This window comes from Spea bombifrons, chromosome 5, assembly GCF_027358695.1.
Source record: "Spea bombifrons isolate aSpeBom1 chromosome 5, aSpeBom1.2.pri, whole genome shotgun sequence".
Classification (NCBI taxonomy): Eukaryota; Metazoa; Chordata; class Amphibia; order Anura; family Pelobatidae; genus Spea; species Spea bombifrons.
Genome location: NC_071091.1, coordinates 57,338,351 through 57,360,380, shown reverse-complemented (window position 1 = coordinate 57,360,380; position 22,030 = coordinate 57,338,351). Strand labels below are relative to the sequence as shown.

The 22,030-nt window shown below is 37.9% G+C and overlaps 1 protein-coding gene across 2 annotated transcripts in view; it reads left to right on the top strand.

Moving 5' to 3' along the window:
* Positions 1–22,030, top strand: part of FBXL7 (F-box and leucine rich repeat protein 7) — a 103,836-nt gene that overhangs the window by 40,643 nt on the left and 41,163 nt on the right. Inside the window, exon 2 of one of the 2 annotated variants that reach the window (XM_053466312.1) lies at positions 4,756–4,845. The exons of the other annotated variant lie outside the window; for it this stretch is intronic. Coding sequence (XP_053322287.1) covers positions 4,756–4,845 — 90 coding nt within the window. The remainder of the gene's footprint in view (positions 1–4,755; positions 4,846–22,030) is intronic. 2 annotated transcript variants of the gene reach the window in all.

The following is a 22,030-nucleotide window of genomic DNA, read 5'->3' as shown; positions in this document are numbered from 1 at the left end:
ATGCGTAAGGGCAGTGCATATGTGTGTATGGATAGTGTATATGTGTGTATGGATAGTGTATATGTGTGTATGGATAGTGTATATGTGTGTATGGATAGTGTATATGTGTGTATGGATAGTGTATATGTGTGTATGAGCAGGCATGTCGTACTTAAAGGGAAGATTATGATTCCCTGTAACACATGTTTAACTCAGGGGCACCTAGGGTTAAATCCAGGCCTATTTCTGGTTAAAATGAGTATGTGTGTCACTGTATGTCACAGCATTCGGACACAAGAGAATATTTCGGGGTGCTACTTGGTCTAGGGCATCACTAATACAAAGCACCACGAGTTAATCTAGGGGTAGGCAGAGTAAGTGAAGGATGTGTTTGCGTGTCTGGGTGTGATAGCGTATGTTTGTGGGTTTGTTATTGTGCACATCTGTTTTTATGGGTATGATAGTATGTTTCCAGGTGTGTTATGGTGGGCATGTGTCTAGGTATATTAGGGTAGGAATGTTTTGGGGTGTATTATTGTGTGCGTGTGTATGTTATTCAAGTGTTTAAGTGTGTGGATATGTTCCTGTGTGCATGACGTGTTAGGAGTCTTAGATGGTTCCTTCAATACATCACAGTAGTGTCTGTGTCCGTGTCCAGTGGGGTCCATCTGTGGTTGTAAGATTTTTCTGTTTCTGTGGGAATTTTCTCCCATTCATCCAGTAGAACGTTTTATGAGCTGTAGGTGATATACCTTTTTGGACAGCACTATGCTTCTAACTTTGTGGGAACGGTTTTGGGGAAGGTCCTTTTCTATTCCATCATGACTGTGCCCCAGTGTACAAAACAAGGTCCATAAAGGCATGGCTGCAAAAATTCCCCACAGAAACTCTCCAAAATCTTGTGGAAATCGTTCCCAGATGAGTGAAAGCCGTTATAGCGCCAAAGGGGGACCAACTTCATATTAATGTCTATGTATTTATAATGTGATGTCATAAAGTCCCTGTTGGTGAAATGGTCAGGTATACCCTACCAGAAAAAATGCTATCCCCCCCAGATTTTTAGGGGTTCCTACGCCCATGGACACAGCCATTCATGACCTACCTCTGTGCACACAATCCACTTCAGAAGGAGCCATGGAATCAGGTAAGGAAACTATGTAGGTTGTGTTGGCGAACCCCCGACTACCATAGTGTTTCCCCAACCAAGCCATTAAGTATCAACGTACTAGGGAGTCTCATCACCAAATAAAGCGATCTGTTTTACAGCAGACAGTCAAATACCCTCTTGTTCGTACTGCCTTAGGCCTAGTTGGCTTAGGTTAGTATACTCCACTGCTTATTAAATAAACTAACCTTCTAAATTTACACAATATTGACAACATTGTACTTATAAACGCACCGCTTACTGTCCTGTAACAGATTCTTTGTTTCCCTTGGGTTTGGGGTTTGCTAATGTCCAAAAATTATCTATGTTTTAACACATGGAAATTGGTCTGACATTTCTTAAACTTATACTGGCCTCTGTTTTTTGCTTCATTACCTCAGTAAATGTGCCATTAAGTCGGTGAATTATTTCTTTCAACTAAGCAAAGATGACATAATTAACTGTGACTTAAAACCTTACACTATATCAGGAGATAAGCGAACATGTCAGCCTTCTACAGTTAACTCCTACTTGGTGTCATATGAACCAGCAACAACACCCCATGCCCTTTTGCCTTATCTAAAACCAGGCAATTCATAAAAAAAAAAAAAAACATTTCACAGTTTTAAATATCCACAGATCATATTATATGACATATAAGTTCTAGATAAATATAAGTTTTGTATATGTTATTTTGAATTTACTTGGATTAAGCTAGTATTACATATATATATACATGTTACTCTGCTCCATATCTTAGAACATCAAAAACTAAAGATGATGACCACATCTGCCATTTTATCAAAGACATATATGTGTTGTTGCTGTTACCCTGCATTATGTGGGATGTGTACTTAGGCAAGTGATTCCCTTCTTTGAGTGCATATATCCCACAAACGGCACTTTACATGTGTAGATCCCCAACATGTTTACCAGGGATAGGCAAATCCTTGTCCATGACAAGGTTTGTGAAGGTCCATAGAACATTGTTAGATTGTCGACCACAGAGCATAGTAAATGTCTACCATGAGCAATGTTGGTGCCTACCCCTGAGGTTTACTGTACATGACTTGTGGAAAAAAAATGGCCATCTCAGTGACCATACGACCATATCACTAAGCCAAATGGAAAAGCATCTAGCTAGCACCAAGTTTTGGAAGGCATTCTTGCTAAACTGATAAGCAACACTAACGTACAGTATGTTCAAAATGTCAGATATGGCATTTTGTATAAACATGGCGTGAAAGAGTTTTTATAAACCATATCGTGTTAATAACCATATGTAGATACATATTACATACTTAAAATCTTAAACGTTTTATTATCAGAAAACAGTGTTGTTGAACATTAGTAGACTAACGACCATTCCTGCCTTAGTAAAAGGAATTATAATTACCGTACTATATAACGGATAAACCGCATATGTTTGCTTTGATCAATAAGAAACATACTTTAACCCCTTAAGGACCGGGCTCATTTTTCGTTTTCTACCCTGTGGGACCGAGGCTGTTTTGACACTTTTGTGGTGCTTGTGTTCAGGTGTAATTTTCTCCTCACCCATTTAGTGTACCCACATAAGTTATATATTGTTTTTTTCAGGACAAGATGGGCTTTCTTCAGATACCATTATTTTGATCGTATCATCTTATTTACTATAAAAAAAATAAAAAAAACATGGTGAAAAATTGAAAAAAAAGACATTTTATGACTTTTATTTGAAAAATCTTTTACTCACCTAAAAAAGCAAGTAAAAAAACTAGCTAAATAGATTCTACTACTTGTCCTGAGTTTAGAAATACCCAATGTTTTTATGTTTTTTTGCTGTTTTTTGTAAGTTATAGGGCAATAAGTACAAGCAGCGTTTTATGATTTCCAAATCTTTTTTAACAAATCTGGTCAGTCTGCCTCCATCTCCTCTTTGGAACATCTTTGAAGCCGGTTAACTCAATTTAACCCCCTCAAACCATATATTTTTGAAAACTAGACACCCCAGGGTATTCCAAATGCTGTTATTTTAACCCTTTCCATGCACCAATTATACAACTACACTTTGTCAAACTTTGTAATAGTAATTTTTTTTATTTTTTTTTCCACACAAATTGTACTTTAGTTATAGATATACAGGTTCTGGTATATGTCACTATCAAACAACACCCCAATGTGTGTTCAGGAACATCTCCTGAGTACAGCGATACCCCACATGCATGGGTTTGTCAGATTGTTTGGCTGGTAAAAGGCTACTTTTGGGGCATGCGTAATCCAGGTGGTCATTTGGTCATTCTGCCTCCATCTCCTCTTTGGAATATCTTTGAAGCCGGTTAACTCAATTTAACCCATTCAAACCATATATTTTGGAAAACTAGACACCCCAGGGTATTCCGAATGCTGTTATTTTAACCCTTTCCATGCACCAATTATAGAACTACACTTTGTCAAACTTTGTAATAGTAATTTTTTTTCACACAAATTGTACTTTAGTTATAGATATACAGGTTCTGGTATATGCCACTGTCAAACAACCCCCCAATATGTGTTCAGGAACATCTCCTGAGTGCAGTGATACCCGACATGCATGGGTTTGTCGGGTTGTTTCAGATTTAAAATGCCACATTTGGGAAGTGCGCTTTTTTTCTCCATTTTGGTCAGTCTGTACCTATGCCCTATCTGTGAGCTAGGCCACTCCAATTTACCCCATCAGCCATTTTTTTTTATATATTAGACACCCCTTGGGTATTTGAAGTGCTTTTATTTTAACTCTGAGATTTTTGAGAAATTTTAGCACTTGCTCAAAATAATAAACTTTATTTTTTTATTTTTTTTATTTTTTTAATACTTTTTTTATATTTTTTTTTACACATTGTGCTGGTACTGGATGGTTCATCTAGTGACATCACTGCATAATTATTTTTAAATGTTAGCACATTTTTTTTTTTTTCCATTTTTTTATTTTTTATTTTTTTTTGGAATATTTTACTAATCACATAGTGATTAGAAAGCTGGGCTCCATTGACTTGCATGGTTGAATGCAGTACCTGTATTCAACCAGCAAGTGGAGCCAGTTCTCTAGAGGGTCTGGAGACCCTCTAGCGAACTTTTTCGTCTTTATTGTTGTAGTTCCCGGGCCGCCGCCATCTTACTTGATGGCGAAGATCACCAGCAGCTGCGGCTGTGACCGCTCTCCGGAGCGGTCACAGCCCACCTAAAGGTAAGTGTTTGGTGTCGCTGGATGCCTCCTGATCGAGGCATTCCAGCGACACCATTTAAGTTTAGGAGGCGATCGTTGATCGCCTCCTAAACGCTTTTAAAACGGGCGTCCGCCGCCATACAATGTATGGCGGCTGTTGACGCCCCGGGGAGGGGCCAGACATGGCCCCCGATGCCGATCTCGGCCTTGCTGAATGCCTCGACATCGAGGCATTGCAGCAAGGCCGTTTAAGCGAAGAAAGTGATCCTTGATCACTTTCTAAGCTTATTTAACTTTTTGACGGTTCAGGACCGTCAAAGGTCATTTAGTGACCTTCTTGTCATGACGGTCCTGAACCGGCAAAGGTCGCGAAGGGGTTAATAAATGGTTGTTTTCCATATATTGTAGCTTTCGTTGTATTTATGTTATTTTTCCTATCATTTTTTAGGCAAAGGCAGCTCAAGCATCTCATCCGACGTGAGCTCCAGTACAGATTACACACCGACTAAAGCACTGAAGAATGTGGCTACCAGTGAAGGTACACATCTTCTCCTCTTAAATGTCAGCTCTTGCCAGCCTTGGGAGTTGAGTTCTGAACCAAATTTGTAAAAATGAATATCTAAATCATAGTGCACATTGTTTTATTTTACTCACATTTTCCAACTATAGAAATACCACTGACCTACTGACCTACCACTGACCTATCTACAACTACGTGGTTGTTATTTGGTTATAAGACCTAATGATTTGAGTGCAAATGTCAAACCAGATTATAGGTTGTGGCGCTCACATATTAGGTTTCTCCATTCGTGCATGATACAAGGAAGAAAAATAGGTATTTTATTAAAGTGCAAGCTTAAATCACAAGCACATTTATTCGCCAAATAGGGAGTTTGCATGTACATTTTTGTAAACTCCTGCACAAATTAATGTTTTTTGTAGTAATATCTTTGACAGTGCTGTTCCATAGAGTAACGCTTCCAGTAACGCTGGAAATCTCCTACTCGTAATTATAAACAAAGTGGAGTCCCTGGGTCCTACACATATACCCACATGTAAAAACCCATAGGTTTGGCATATCAGCATTGTGTTATACAGTTGTACAATGAGTTTCTAATGAACTGTATAATGAGGTTATATATATATATATATATATATATATATATATATATATATATATATATATATATAAATATATATATATATATATATATATATATATATATATATATATATATATATATATATATATATATATATATACAGATTAAGAGTTTGAAATATGAAACTAGGGTAGGAAACTAGGGTATAAAAATTACAATTATCCAAACTAGCATTATTGGAAATTTGGAAAATCATAGATGAATAGAGGTAACAAATGTATGATGATACAGTAGCTTCTGTATTGCAGTAATACATTTTTGCATGGTTCTGGTTGGCTTAAATAGGCATATTTTGATTAAAAACTATCATATGATTCATGTATATAAGCCTTTATTATGAATATTATTATATTATTAATCCTAAAACTAAAGGCAGATTCAAGGCCAAGAAATAGTTATTCAGTTGTATTAATAATAATAAATGATCACATGTGTGTTTCCTCTGTGGAGACTTGAAGTGTAGTGTTATACAAAATGTAAACTTGTCCACATGGCACCCTATTCCAGATTGATAGAGGCCACACCTACATTAGCCACTAATATAATGGCCACTTTCCTTCTTCTCCATTAGTCCAGTTGTACAAGATTACAACATGATAAAGATTGCATTGCATAGATTATTACTCTTTAAATGCCGGTTGTGTTTTGCAATTTTACACAAGTGACAAAGAAATTGTAGTCTTTGGTGAATCATATTATTTACCTGTGATTTTCATGTTCCTTCTCTTGGACCTATATGATTACACACAGATACTTAACCTTTTCAGTCCATGGGGTAAATGTTAAGCATTGTGTTTCACCATCAGCCCCTTTCTGGTACTCTAATGGTTAACTGGAGACATTAGAAGAGCTTAAGTATGTGATCTAGACCCTTTTCCACTCTGACCCAGCTTCCCAATGTACATTCCAGCCATGAATTTACTTTTAATTCTTTCCATTTGTCCCTTTTCTTTCTACTAAAGAGCTGCCCAGCCCTTTCAATTAAAGGAACAGTCACCACGAAGCCTGAACATGTCTTCAGCTTGGCATTCTGGACTTCTTTAAATGAGTTAGAACTGTCTAGGGAATCCTCTCACATGTCCAAGTTTTGAGAGCAATATAATACATTTCCAAGACAGTTTGTCTCATCTTTCTTTCTCTAAGCACACGCTTTTGGAATTTGGCAAAAAAAATTGCAATGTGGCCTAGTTCCAGATGTGTATTCATTGGCCGATTCTTTGAGACAGCCTCCGTTTAAGACAATTCAAGAATGTTATTTATTCAGTTTTTCCCCATCCTCCACTACTGTCCCTCCTCCTTTTCCCTTCAGTGCTTAGCTGGCATAGAAAGCAATGAAATCATTTTATAGTGACCTTCTACATACCTTCGCTAACAAGCCATAAAACCCACATAGTGAAGTGCTTGTTAAGTCACCATGGGACTTGAATATCCAACTTTTTGGTATTCCAGGTGCAGGGAACTGTAACTCCCATTGTACCACACAAATGCCTATGCATGTTGGGAGTTTGGATTAAAAAAAAGTACAAATTACTAGCAATCCCTGCTGCACAGAATTCATTTTATCAAATGCTTTGTTATTTGGAAAAACAAATACAATTTTTAAAATGATAGTTTTCTTATTCATCAGACGTTGGATAAATTAATAAAACATAGATATTATGGTATATATCGTGGAAAATGCAGAAAGATACAGTTTTAAATGTATAATACTGCTCCTTCTTGTTCTTCTTTATTTTTAATCCCTGGGGTTTATTGCAGTTTCTCGATTTATGCTTAAAAACCTTTGTCCAAAAGAAAACTGGATATGCTGTACTTAAAGTAATGTTGGATACTTTGGTGAGGTTGCAGAAAGGGTTACAATATTTAAATACTTTATTTGAAGAGTTTAGAAATATAGACGTGTAGGTTATATACACACAGTTTTTATATTTTGGATTTGTTTAGGGGGTTTCATGAAGGCTTTTATGTTCCTCATCCTCAACCCTTGCATTACAATTGAGAACTGGATGGGATAATGTCAAACTTAAACTAAATGCAGAATTAGAAACATCATTCACAGAGCAGCTAAATGGCCAGAGCCTTTGCAAAAGGGATTCTTTCTTTTGCCTCATTCAATTTCTTAAAAGTCTATGACTTTGATTTTTGGGATGTGGATAAACCTTCAGAGGAAGGAAAACAATGATGGATCTGCTAAGGTTTATTTGCTTAATGTGCTGGTTAGAGCATAAAGTTTTGTCAAGTACGTCTTCCAAATGTGATGTAAGCATTATTATTTAATCCCAATCCCACGTGCATTCCTTACACTGTACACACATAAAAAGGAAGCACTTTCTGGTTATGAACCTAAAAATTTACCGTTTTACCATTTTGAGTACTTCGCCTGTCCACAACTGCGATAGGCTCAGGACTCCTGCTTGTGATATATATGTGCCTCCCTAGACCACCAGTGATTGTGGCCCAAGGATAGTCCTTCCCCAAGAAACATGAACATATGGGATGTGATCAAGAGGCAGAGGGGCTCAGAAAACATCACTTTTACGTTGTGCTACGTATTAGGTGTTAATTAGAAAAGTAGCACGGGTTACAATGCTACTGTGACAAAAATGAATTACTTGTGCAAGTACATTCAAGGAATGGCCTGATTCTGCAATAATTAATCTCACTTGGAGCCAGATGCTTTCGTGATGTACTTGACCTCCTAGCTGTGCACTTTAGCGATAATCTCCAGTTTACAATTGTTAATACTCTTATCAGTGATTTTCTTCCTGAGAACCCATTAACAAAATTAAAGGAAGCACTAGATGTAAAAAGAGCTTGCAGATTTCTGATGTTCACCCATAATATGACTCATTATGATTTTGTTTTGTTCTCTCTTAATACAAAGCAAATTTACCATGAACCTTCTGTCACTTTGCTCTTGAATAGAAGTATAATTAAGTTTAAATTATTACAACTTGTACTTTTTCTGTTTGGTCGCCTAGTTACGTTATTATTTTGTTTTCTTGTTATTTAGCATTTCTCTAAATTAGGCATTTTTCTTGATATTTGCCTCAGTGTACACAATCATTTTTATGTTTAGTATTATCCTACATATACATTTTTGGCTGCTGATTGTAATGCAATACAATTTGAATAATAAAATTATTAATATAATGAATTATTAGTAAAATCATATTAAACATACATAGGGGATTACGCACATATGCTAACTGTTGTTTAATAGTTACTAAAACAATGTCACCACATTGATAAAAGTAGCCCTCACACTCTGCAATTAATCTAATCAAAGAAAGACAAATTATCAGGACTCCATCCAATTGGCTTAATAATAAAGCTTAAGATATAACGGTCAGACGATGTGCTCAATGAACACTATGCAGTCCTTTCTAAAACACTTTTACAGAAAAGCCATATGCATAGAAAGGACCCAACCAGAATGTGAATTAAGCCCTCATTATTGTAGGTAAATAGGTAAAGGCCTCAAACCCTTAAATGCTTAGAGCAGCCAGGAGGACAATTGCCCACCAGCCCTCTGTTTAGTACTAGGATTTGTACCTCACCTGCCACATCAAAACACCTCATGAGTGGCAGGTCCTAACTGAAATACAGTGCACTAAACCAATAAATAAAATGGCTCGGCTTCTAAACCAAGTATCTGTGCTAAGAAAAGGAGCACCTTTTCTGTAAAAAGAAATTAGCTATGCATTACGCACGGCCAACTTAGGCACACTTGTATGTAACAGTACCTGGGTTTCCCAATAAATGCTCAACTCTATGGCAGCGGGAAAAACTAACTTGCCCACACTGTGCCATGTGAACAAAACATTAACACATCCTAACTCTGTAGCCTATGTCAGCCACCATTATCACCGCCCCATGCACTCAAATTATTTTACCTTTAACCAAAGTGATTCAGAACACATAGGGGCTTATTCACTAAAGTGAGAATTGACAGGTGAGTTGTGGTTTCAACTCCTTGGCCTGACTAGACAGTATTAAGAGCCAACCCCATTGAGCTTCTGTTGAAAGAAGGCTGTCACTGTATTATGCTTTACTAAATTAGTGGGAGTTCTCCAAAGTCTCATTGAATTATACACAATGCAAGATCAGTTCAACCGTTGTTTGAATAAACCCCATAGATCACTCTACCAAAATTATGTACACTCACACCATCTATAATGTAATTGATTCATCAGTGAGTTGAATTACTAAGTTGATTAGCATTTCTATTTATTATGTGTATTGTTTTTGTATTTATTTATTATTACCCTCTCAATGGCTTTCCGTAAGGTTAATTTATCCATGCCCTACAAGACCCTAGCATTTAAGCTTTGGTCACGACTTCCATTATGCCCAACTGCCTAAGAACAACTTAAACTATTAAACAAATAATAATAATAATAATAATAATAATAATAAAAAGTAGTGCTTCCTACCCAACCCAAAGGGTGGTTAAAACAGTAATATTATTGGAATATAAAAGGGTTCTGCATTAATAAGGATTTTCCTTGTCTGAGAATCAAATTAGGCGTTTAATAATTAATAAGGGCAACCCTTACTGAGAAGTAAAACAGTTGCTAAAAAGTAACAATTTAGTTAGAAATGATCAGTTCTCAAGGTATTGAATCTTATATTGAAATCTGACAGACTGCTAAAGCATGGAACAGTAGAATTTAAGGATTAAAATAATCTTTTCAGACAACTGAGTAGGAGCTCAGCGCAAGGGTGGGGGGAGTAGCCTGTTCTACCACTCATTCTCGAGTGGATGAGTAGATAGTAGATTTTTCCAGCCCTGCTTATTTCATTTCTAACACAATAAATATTCAAATTACAGTACCCACCGAAAAATATTTTTTATCCAATGTTTAGGTTTCTGTACTCCAATTGTTTGCAAGCCTTTGCGATAAATCTTTAGATCTTCACTGGTGTAATAAATTGTGTAGACAAGCAGAGTCTGTGTCTCTGTCTAGATGTGTGGCCAATCATTAAAAAACAGAAGTCTGTTTATAGATGAAATAATTAACCCCTAGTATTAGTATTGTTTTGTGTGGACCTTTTTGTGTGCGTCATCGTTGACGTGAAAGTTTGGTTCCAGTTAAATGATGCAGTTATTATAACATTTGGAAATTCTGTTTTAAAGAGAAAGTCAAAAGGTTAGTTTTGAAAAAGATAAAAATCAATCGCCCTTGGTATTTTGGGGAGATTTACTGCCGGTGAAGAATGATCCATTCATAGGCCACATGAATGCAATAAAAAGCATGGGTATGTCATACCGACAAGCCACTTCACTGGGAAACATGCTAGACATATGCTGTGTAAATAACTGCAGGGATATATTGCACAGAAAAAGTATGTGTTCCTTTCTTCAGTCATTATCAGGTCATATTCGCTGTCTGCGACCATAAATTTAGCCATTCCTTAACTCAAATGGTCTGCAGAAGACCTTCCATGCCTAGACTGCTCAGTGGTAAATAGGTTCACACATACTTGAGTTAACAAGCCATTGTAAATATGTTTCAAGGATGTACTATTGAGATTCATCATCCTTGCTCGTTTACACTCTGTGTGAGGTAGGTGACATGCTGGAGCCAAGAGTGAGACAGAAGACTAAATAATAAAGCTTGTAGGTTAGGCTAATAAAGTGGCGTATCACTTGATGGTTTCTTTTCATAAATTGATTTATTTAGAAATACATTTTATTTTTCACTGCTTTAAGTAAACATCTTAAAATGATACCACTTTTGAGATTATTTTTCATTTTATTAAAAATATTAATAATAATGTAGTACAAAGTTACTTGTTTTGATGTGAATAAAATACAATTTAGTAAAAAAAAAAAGTATGATCATATATATTGTATTTGGGCATTTGCTGGAATAACATGCATTGGTTTCTTACCTGGGAGCATTATGAATGCGCTGAGCGTGAGACGCTTTTAAGGATTTTACTGCAGTGACATGCTAATGGAGGCAGTCAAATGGTTCTAAAAATAAACTATAGTACCTACTTTAGACCATGGAGAACTCATTACTGGTAGTATGACTAATATGTATCATACTATTAAGAATGGACTATTGTGACTAGTCCCTATAATGGTATTTACTATGTTTTGCACCTTGGGCCATACTTGGTAAGTGTGCTACTTGTTCAAATAACTTCCACGGGATGATAAATTGCATTTAAAGTAAAACCTGATATCTAACATTAATAAAACACCAGCATCTGGAAGGTGTTTAGAGATATTATTTTACCAATGTTATAAATCTGAATTTTTCATGCTGTTCCCAATTCTAATGATCAGCATTTCCAGTAAATCCCTGTTATCTAGAATCCTACTAAAGAACATTTTTGTGCTCCTGAACTTGTGCCACTCAGTGGCTAATGACTACAGCAGATGGGTTTGCTTTTTTCCATTTATTTCTCATCTCTTAAGGAACGGACATAAAAGATGCTATTCTCTCTCCTCTCACTTCTCTTTTTTCTTTTCTCTCTCTTCTTCTCTCTCTCTCGTCTTTCTCTCTTTCCTGTCCCTCTCTCCTCTCTTTCTCTCTCCTATATATATCACAGTGGCAACAAAGAAAAAAATGAAATGACCTCCTTTCAAAAGTCTGCATACCCTTAGTTCTTAATATTGTGTATTGCATCAATGACAGCATCAATGCCTGCAGGTCATGAAAAGTCTTTGGTAGTCTTGCATGAACTGCACATTTAATATCTCCCCAGAATGGCTCAATAATATTAAGGTCAGGAGACTGTGGTGGCCACTCCAGAACCTTCAACCTTTTCTGCTGTAACCACTGCATGGTCATTTTGGCCTTGTGCTTAGGGTCATTGTCATGCTGGAAAGTCCAAGAGCGTCCCATGTGCAGTTTTGTGGGAATGGTATTCTTTTTGCTATAGACCTTGTTGACCCCTCTCCAAATATAGCGCTTATTTATTATAAAGCTCTATTTTGGTCTCATCACTCCAAATTACAGTGTGCCAGAAGCTCTGAAGCGTGTCAAGGTGTTGTGGGGCATATTGTTACCCGGCTTTTTTTGTGGCATTGGCACAGCAAAGGCTTCTTTCTGGCAAGTCGACCATGGTCAAGTATCGTCATATTGTGCTCCTCGAAACAACCACATTGTTGTTTTCCAAAGCAGCCTGTATTTCTGTGTATATATATATATATACAAAATAATTTTATCTGGTAAAGGAAAGAATGACTATTATAATGAAGCAGTTAATATACAGGGGGAAATAAAACACTGGATGGACTTTAGAACCATAAATGGTAAAAAGTAAGTCTGATTGCCTGCCAAAAGGCTCAGCTAAGGGAGTAAGGTTTTGATTTACAGAAACAGCAAAGTTAGGTCTGAGTAGCAAGTTTCAAAACTGCTATGCGATTGTGATTATTGAGGGATTTAACAAGAGAATGGCAGCAGGAATCATTTTTAATTCTTGTATTACAAAGGCTTTAGGGTTTTGACTTTTTTTTTTTTTTGCAGAACAGCATAGGCAGACAACTCTGGCACTATGTACTGAAGGACAAAAGGCCTCAGGATCTTTGGATTGTGGCATATAGCCCTAATTAAATGTCTGAAGCTGGCAAGTCTTAAGCTGGCAAGCTTTAAAAAAGTTGATATGTAAAATATGGCTACGTGTACTGTTGCCCGAATGACTGCCTAGTGCCTACAGTATCATGATAATGAAGAAATAGCTACCAATTTGTACAAGTTTATAGAAACATCTTGCAAAGGTTGGAGGCGAAAGCCTAAATTGTCGACATTTGTATTATTTTGTACAGTTTATGGCCATTTTAATTCCAGTTACAGATAATGTTTTTAAATGGGTCTTGTGGAAAGAAAAATAAAATGCCTAGATGATGAGAGCGGACAACAGAAATATTGTTGGCAGGTTGAAATGAAGACAATAGAGATAGAGAGTATACAGCAAGAAGACCATTGAAACATTTGTAGGTTTTCAGTCTAGTTCATTAAACTAAGTTCAGATGATAGAGTAATTGGGAGGGTTTAGGGGAACTGCTTTAAGGGGAGGAATCAGTGAAATAATGATGTGTTTTATTATCACGGAGCTAAATATGGGTATATAATGTAATGATTGCAACACTATACTACAACAGGACCCAGACATAGATCTTGCATGATATAGTTTAATCTTCAGAGCAGAGAATCTCTCTCTCTCCGGGGCCCTCTGCTTCAAGGTGTTTTGTTAGTGTTGTTGGGGTGTATTGTTAGCGTTGTCGGGTGTTCCGTTCACAGTCCCAGGGCGTCTCGTTTAGAATTTGTGGATTTGGCTGCACCTCATCGCTTGTCTCTCACCTCCCTGGGTGTTCCTCTCTGTGCCTTTTGACATTCTTCCTCCCTCCTCCATCTTGAAACTGAGTACCCGTTCAATTCCTCTCATCTGCTCTTCTAGGCACACTGGTGTGGGGGGGGGCTTGTTTGGGGTTTATATCAAGAGCTGCTGCAGCTCTACTCATTTCATGTACAGGGAGGGAGGGGCTTCCATTTAGGCAGCGCTGCTCAGCAATGTTTCATGTGCAGCGAGAGAAGGAGGGGCTTGTTTAAGGGAATGTAGCCAGAGCTGCTCAGCAGCTCTACTTGTTTCACAAGTAGGGAAGAGGAGGAGGAGTGGTTAAGGGCAAAAAACTCTTTCTCTCTATATTCGGTTTTACCTTTTGCCACCTTCACTATCAAATGATACATTGCGGGCATACAACATAAGGTTTCCCTGGTTTTGACAAACCGTTGCAAATAGGACTTGTAAACAAGACCAAATAGCAAGGCAAACAGCAAGGCAAAAATAGGCTCTGCCTCCACATGTTTTTAAGTATTTACAATTAATTTTAAACTGAGCTAATACAGACCATTCATTTATGGATCAGTGTCTTTTCAGTTGAACATATCAATCAGTTTAGAAACGTACAATGTGACTGTACAGGGATTAAAATACACGATTTGATGGCAGGTAAAAAACACTGGCCCATCTAGTCTGCCTATATTTATATATTTATAGTCTTGGCATTGTCTTAGGATAGCAATTTGCCTATTCCATGCATATTTAAATTCTATAACTGTATTATGCCCTACCACTTCTGCTGGGAGACTGTTCAGCTTATCTACAACCCTTTTTAGAATTTGTGCTGCTACTAACCTTCACAAGGATTGCCTGCCTTCTGTATACTCACATGTGCATGCGCAAAGAAGGAAAAAGCCAGGAAAAGAAACACATTTATTTTGATGATACTTCATTATTATCAAAGTATATATGTCTGCGATTTTCCGATAAATGTTTCTATAACCTGTAGTACAACTGAACCATGGTATTTATATCAGGTCCACAGAACGTTCCTTTGTTAATATGCTCTGCACCTCAAGCATTTTATTTTTATTGTTTTATATAGCGCCATTTTATTCTGTAGCGCTATACAATGGGTGAACAGGACATATTTAACAACAGGTGAGAAGGGCCCTGCTCAGACAAGGTTAGACAATCTAGAGAATTTCTTCAGTACAGCCTCTGTATGCAGTTTTAGACCACGTATTAGGCTTATTAAAGAACTGAAAATGCATACTGTAAAAATATGTTTTCAGATTGCAAAGTTTCATGAATGCAGAGTTAACCTCAATTAAATAACTTTACATCACAATTTAAGTTTTTTTTAATGTTTTATATTCTAACAAATTTAACAGAAAAGTAAGCATATAAGCATACCTCTTATATTGTTTATTATTATTTTATGCCAAGAGGCAGCGGCTGAGGAAATAAGGCATGTTACCACTGCTAGGTATACACTTTAGAGAAAGAAAACATCTGGCTAAAAGTCTTTTTCAATAGCACAGAGAACATCGACGGAGGATCAAGTTTCAGCTCTGTCTAGAAACAGCAAGAGTACTCCAATGCTGAAAGGTAATCGCTAATTGAGGAACTGGAGAGAATCCTCCTGGGAAATTCATGTGAAAAAAAGAGAGTGAAACTATAATTTAATATATAACAAGAAAATAATAATAAATATAAACTGCAGGGAAAAGGGGAATTGAAGATTGTTGAATAAAGTTAAAAGTAGAATTATAATCACACTTGGACAAGTTTTTCAACGTGTCATCTTGGAAGCCATACCAGATCCCTCTGCGGATATTAGGAAAATTTAAGCAAAAGAATAACAGAGCGCTGGGTAATCTGACATGTCTTCCATGCATTGCTTGTTTCCAGATGTTCTAAAAGAAATGTCTTTTTCAAATTATTTATTACAGAGATGTTTTCTGTATTGCTTGTCCTGAGATGCATTTCTTGGCTTTTTCAGAAATACTTTTGGAAAATACAAAAGTAACTCGTGTGCTGCTGAGCATCTCCGAAAAGAATGTGATCAATACCTGGCAGTAAACACTTAGTTTGTGATGAATAACAGTGTCCCTGCATTGTATTTGGGGTGCCAAAGCTGCTTTGAGTTAAATCCTTTCTCAGATGTGCATATTTTTTGCGAAAAAGCAAAAAAAAAGTCCCTTTATGGTGGCTAAACCATCAGTATCATCGAAGAGGGCAACATCATGCCAATGTTTGCTATTAAATTAAAATCCTTGTGAGTATTTCCAAGTTATTGTATAGTACAGGTGTCTATAAAATGTTTAAGATCCAAGGCCATCTATGGGGCTTTTCCTGGTAAGTCGTGTAACCATTTTAACTATGCATTCTTTCTAGAAAATCTCAGCTTTTTAGTCCATCCTAATGTATAGAAAGGTCAGTGACTAGAAATGTTTTAATCAGAAATCACCTGTAAATGCGCAGTTTATTGAATAAACCTCAAGTTATCTATGCAGGGCCGGCCCAAGGCAAAATGCCGCCTGGGGCGAATTTTAAAATGCCCCCCCCTTATCTACCCTTCCTCTCCCTCCGTCCCTGCCGCCCCCTCCCCATTATCTACCCCCCCCTTGTACTTACCTCTCAGAAGTCCTGCGGCGAGTCTCCCTGTTCGGTCTCGGTGCCGGCTTGTAATGCTGAGCGCCGGAAATCTTCCAGCACTCAGCATTACAAGCCGGCACCGAGACTGAACAGGGAGACTCGCCGCAGAGGAAAGAGGGGCGCCGAGCGGGTACTGACCACTCGGCGCCCCTTTCTCTCTCTTTCGCTTTAAAAAAAAAAAAAGGGCTTGGGCCGGCGAAGTGCCGCCCCTTCAAAAGTGCCGCCTGGAACAGTTGCCCCACTCGGCTCCATTGTCGGGCCGGCCCTGTATCTATGCATACATATGAACCCGTGTCAACGCATGAGCTCACATGTGATTTTCCATTTTTTCACACTGCAGTGATGTCATATTACATTGGCATGTGTGTTTATATAGATTCTGTTAAACCTCATGCTGCTGGGGATGTAAGGATAGCAGTGGATGTCCGTGGGAAGGTGTCGGCGTTGAGGGTATGAGGGTAAAGTTTCCCCCTGGGTAAATCAGGGAGAGGGAGGGTTGAAGTTTCCCTCCAGAAAGATTGGGTGGGGTGTCTTGGTTAGTATATTTGCAATGTTGGGATGTATGCTTTGTATGTGTTCTGATGTTCAGTGATTTTAATGCAAAGTGATCACCATAGTAATGCCATTTCCCTTCTGATTTAGGATCCCCTCATTTGCTATAGGGATAAGACCACTTTTTAAACATAATCCCAAATTGACTGATGCACTAAATATGTGTAATGAAATTCCATGGAACCCGTTTGAAAACAATGTTCCACACTTTTCATTAGAATTTCCTCTCATAAATCTTCAAATATATGACTTCAATTGTTATTAGTGTTGATAAGGACCAATTAACTTAAGGTTTCCATTACTCGCAAGATTGTAAGCAAACAATTTGAAAAAGAGGAAACTAAAAATACAACTACGACCCCTCCCCCAAATTGTATTAATTTAGGAAAAAAAGAAGCCTGAATATAACACTACCCTATAGAAAAAAGTTTTATTAGTAAATATGTATTCACATGTAAACAATTTTTTCATATCTAATAAAAACTATGGTTGAAAATTGCATTTGTTTTTATTTCCTTTTATTTGCCAACCTGCCCCCAGTTATGCACATCTGCCCCACGGCTTGCCACTCTGCCCTGCTGATATGCCCTATACCCCCTTATATGCCAGTCTGCCCCCAAACTTGCCCCCAGTACTCCAGACTCCCTGGTGTCTAGTGGGGGCAGCCGATGAACGTCTGCATTTCCACCGGGGCGTCTATGATAGAGCGCCGGAAGGTCTTGTCACGCTAACGCTCCGTCATAGAAGCCCCGGAAGTGCTAGGCAGCAGCGGAGGTTGTCTGACCGGCTGCCAGAGGAGAGGATCCAGGTCCCCTGCAGCAGGACCTGCAGCACTACGGAGGATCTGGATCTTAGTGTTATAGTCAGAGCTCTATTTGAGGTCAGATTATAAAACGAATTTATAAATACGGTTTATAGGCAACAATATCTATATCATAATATATTTAACATTGTACTCTTGCTATATGGGCTTTTTGTTAAAGGAAGTTCGCTATATGCAATGGGGCTACCATAATCCCACAGTAAAGTCAAAACAGGATCTTGGGCTCTCATCTGCATTTTCTGGATGTTGTGCAGCATTTTATAACTGTGTATGTGGCAATATACCCATAGTAGAAGTATTGCCAGAAACAACAATTCTCTTATACAGGATTCCATGCTCAAAAACAAACATATCTATCTGGAGCACATTTACTCACTTAATAAAACAATATATTAACAGATGGAAACGGTCTGCTTTTTATCAGCTCTGTCTTTAAATTCATTCTTCTCAGATCTCTTAAAGTAGATAGAAGAGGGGTAGGATTTGGGATTTTCACTATACTCCTCAGCGTAATCCTTGTTTGGTGTGACCACTAATCCAGCAGTTCTAGAACTACACTAGAGTAATAGTAATCTGAAAATATGGTGGCCTGATATTATTTTATTCGTGGAATGTATACAGCAGAAACAACAAAATCTTTATGGAATTTGTAGATATTTAAATGTGGAATATACAGTATCTCACAAAAGTGAGTACACCCCTCACATTTTTGTAAATATTTTATTATATCTTTTCATGTGACAACACTGAAGAAATGACACTGCTACAATGTAAAGTAGTGAGAGTACCGCCTGTATAACAGTGTAAATTTGTTGTCCCCTCAAAATAACTCAACATACATACATTAATGTCTAAACCTTGGCAACAAAAGTGAGTACACCCCTAAGTGGAAATGTCCAAATTGGGCCCAAAATGTTAATATTTTATGTGGCCACCATTATTTTCTAGCACTGCCTTAACCCTTTTGGGCATGGAGTTCACCAGAGCTTCACAGGTTGCCACTGGAGTCCTCTTCCACTCCTCCATGACAACATCACGGAGCTGGTGGATGTTAGAGACCTTGCGCTCCCCCAACTTCCATTTGAGGATGCCCCACAGATGCTCAATAGGGTTTAGGTCTGGAGACATGCTTGGCCAGTCCATCACCTTTACCTTCAGCTTCTTTAGCAAGGCAGTGGTCGTCAGGGAGGTGTGTTTGGGGTCGTTATCATGTTGGAATACTGCCCTGTGGCCCAGTCTCCGAAGGGAGGGGATCATGCTCTGCTTCAGTATGTCACAGTACATGTTCACATTCATGGTTCCCTCAATGAACTTGAGCTCCCCAGTGCCGGCAGCACTGATGCAGGTCCAGACCATGACACTCCCACCATCACGCTTGACTGTAGGATAGACACACTTGTCTTTGTTCTCCTCACCTGATTGCTGCTACACATGCTTTACACCATCTGAACCAAAGTTTATCTTGGTCTCATCAGACCAAAGGATATAGTTTGCGGGCTTTCTTGTGCATCATCTTTCGAAGAGGCTTCCTTCTGGGGCGACAGCCATGCAGACCAATTTAATGCAGTGTGCGGCACGTATGGTCTGAGCACTGACAGGCTGACCCCCCACCCCTTCAACCTCTGCAGCAATGCTGGCAGCATTCATACGTATATTTCCCAAAGACAACCTCTGGATATGACACTGAGCACGTGCACTCAACTTCTGTGGTCCGTGGTCGACCATGGTGAGGCCTGTTCTGAGTGGAACCTGTCCTGTGAAACCGCTGTATGGTCCTTCTGACCTTGCTGCAGCTCAGTTTCAGGGTCTCTGCAATCTTCTTATAGCCTAAGCCATCTTTATGTAGAGCAACAATTTTTTTTTGCCATGAGGTGCCATGTTGAAATTCCAGCGACCAGTATGAGAGAGTGTGAGAGCAATAACACCAAATTTAACACACCTGCTCCCCATTCACACCTGAGACCTTGTAACACTAACGAGTCGCATGACACCGGGGAGGGAGAATGGCTAATTGGGCCCAATTTGCTCATTTCCACTTAGGGGTGTACTCACTTTTGTTGCCAAGGTTTAGGCATTAATGGCTGTGTGTTGAGTTATTTTGAGGGGACAGCAAATTTACACTGTTATACAGACTGTACACTCACTACTTTACATTGTAGCAGAGTGTCATTTCTTCAGTGTTGTCACATGAAAAGAAATAATAAAATATTTACAAAAATGGGAGGGGTGTACTCACTTTTGTGAGATACTGTAACTATAATAAGCTAACCTGTAATCATGAAGGGAATACACCTATAACCGTATCTAATTAACGAAAATCTCCTTTTCAGGAGATAGTTCAGGTTCAACTATCATTAGATCCCTGTAAAGGTACTCAGTTCCAGACTGGGGAAGAACATCAGGAAATGAGTAATTATTGTTCGGTGACTCACATTGCAATCAGGTCATCTATTTCCAAATCAAGCAACCCCATTTTGTATCATAAGAGAGCATATTGTTTAAAACTGGGTTACTCCTAAGTGAAGAATTATAACTCCGTTTCTATAGAGATTAGGAAGACCACTTCAATATTAATTGGTTTAGAGACAACATATCAACACGTAAATAGTCATATGTAGTAAATCTACCAATAATTAACAGTTAGCTAGCAGTAAGGCAAAAAAATAATAGCTGTGTCTATTATAAGAGGATAAATGAATTATTAATAAAATAAGTAAATGTCTCAAGCTGTCCCTAGTGTGGTTATTGGCACCGTCATTGGGGCAAAAAAGCAAATTGAGATGGTGTTATCATGCGTTAAATAATCGTAAGTGGCACTTTGCTCCTTTATTGTCACTTGCCAGATGTGATTTGATTCATATAACAACTACGCCCAAAGCTTATAGTTCATACTGCAGACTTTCAACGTGATACGTAGCATGCAAGTAGTTAAGTTTCCATCTCTTAGGTTACCTTGTGGCAGCTGTTCAATGTAAACTCATATAACCTTGAATTTCTTAAGGGTCCTTACAGTTTTCATAATAACATTAATTCTAAGTCTAAATTAATTAAGTGGTTCTAGTCAATAGGATTTTGTCTGTCTGAAAGTAGAAGCAGTGACTCTTTCAACTGAACTCTTAGGAATGTTTTGTTTTAAAGGATATATTTTTCCAAGAGAGGAGGAATAAGATAAGAAGCAAGGTTATAGTCCACCTAAAGCCTAAATTCATAAAACATGATTGGCAGAGTATGTTTGTAGTGAATAACTCTTATTTATTTTACAGTAAAAAAGAACCCAGAACCCAAATTAATTGCAACTTTAAGTATAAAGCTTTTAAAAAATGTGGTGTTTTTTTGTGTTTTTTTCAAGAACAGCATTGATGGTCATCTGCTCAAAACACTTGTCCTGGTTAAGTAAGAATATGTTAAGCAACATCCATAATTTGCAATTACCTTGAAATGCAACCTCAATGGCTCAGAAAATATGGTTATGTTAACCAATACATGTGTTTGAGGGCCTCAGTTGACTCTTGCAGTAGGCTAGATGTTTTGTGCTCTACTCCAGACTCAAGACCAATTTCTGCTATCATACTGCTACTACATAGACACTCTTCTCGTACTCTCATATTCTACTCCTGCACTACTTACAAGCGAGTAAAGTGGATGCATACACATCATTTTAATTGTTTGTGATATTTGGGGCACCAGCTGACTAAATATTGCTGGACAGAATTTATGATGTCCTATTAACCATTTAGAGAGCCACTGCAGCTAAGCAAAGGCCTTTGATCCAAATTATATTAGCTAAATTCTGTGTCATGCGTTTGGCAAACCCCTACCTTCGTATGTTTTCTTATAAGATAGACTTTTTACCACATCTGGGCCGTTACCCTGGATTGTGAGGAAATCCCTTTCTTAAATACTGCCGCTTTGTCTTATCGTTTTAACTCTGCTGGATTAGGCTATAAGAATGGGAGTGTGTTATTTTTAAAATGAGTACATCTGAACGCTTAAATACACTTTTTGTTATCCTGAGATCACATTGCTTATTTATACTTCTGGCTAACATTTATGCTCTGCGACTAAAAATGGAACTTTAGAATAAAAAAACAAACCTGCCACTAATGTCAATTTAAGGCTTAAATCCTCTGCTCTTAAGTATCGTATTACTGCATAAATTATATACAGTGTGGTATCTACCAGCTTGCTCATTTCCAATGTTCTTGTCACACTCTTTGCTATAT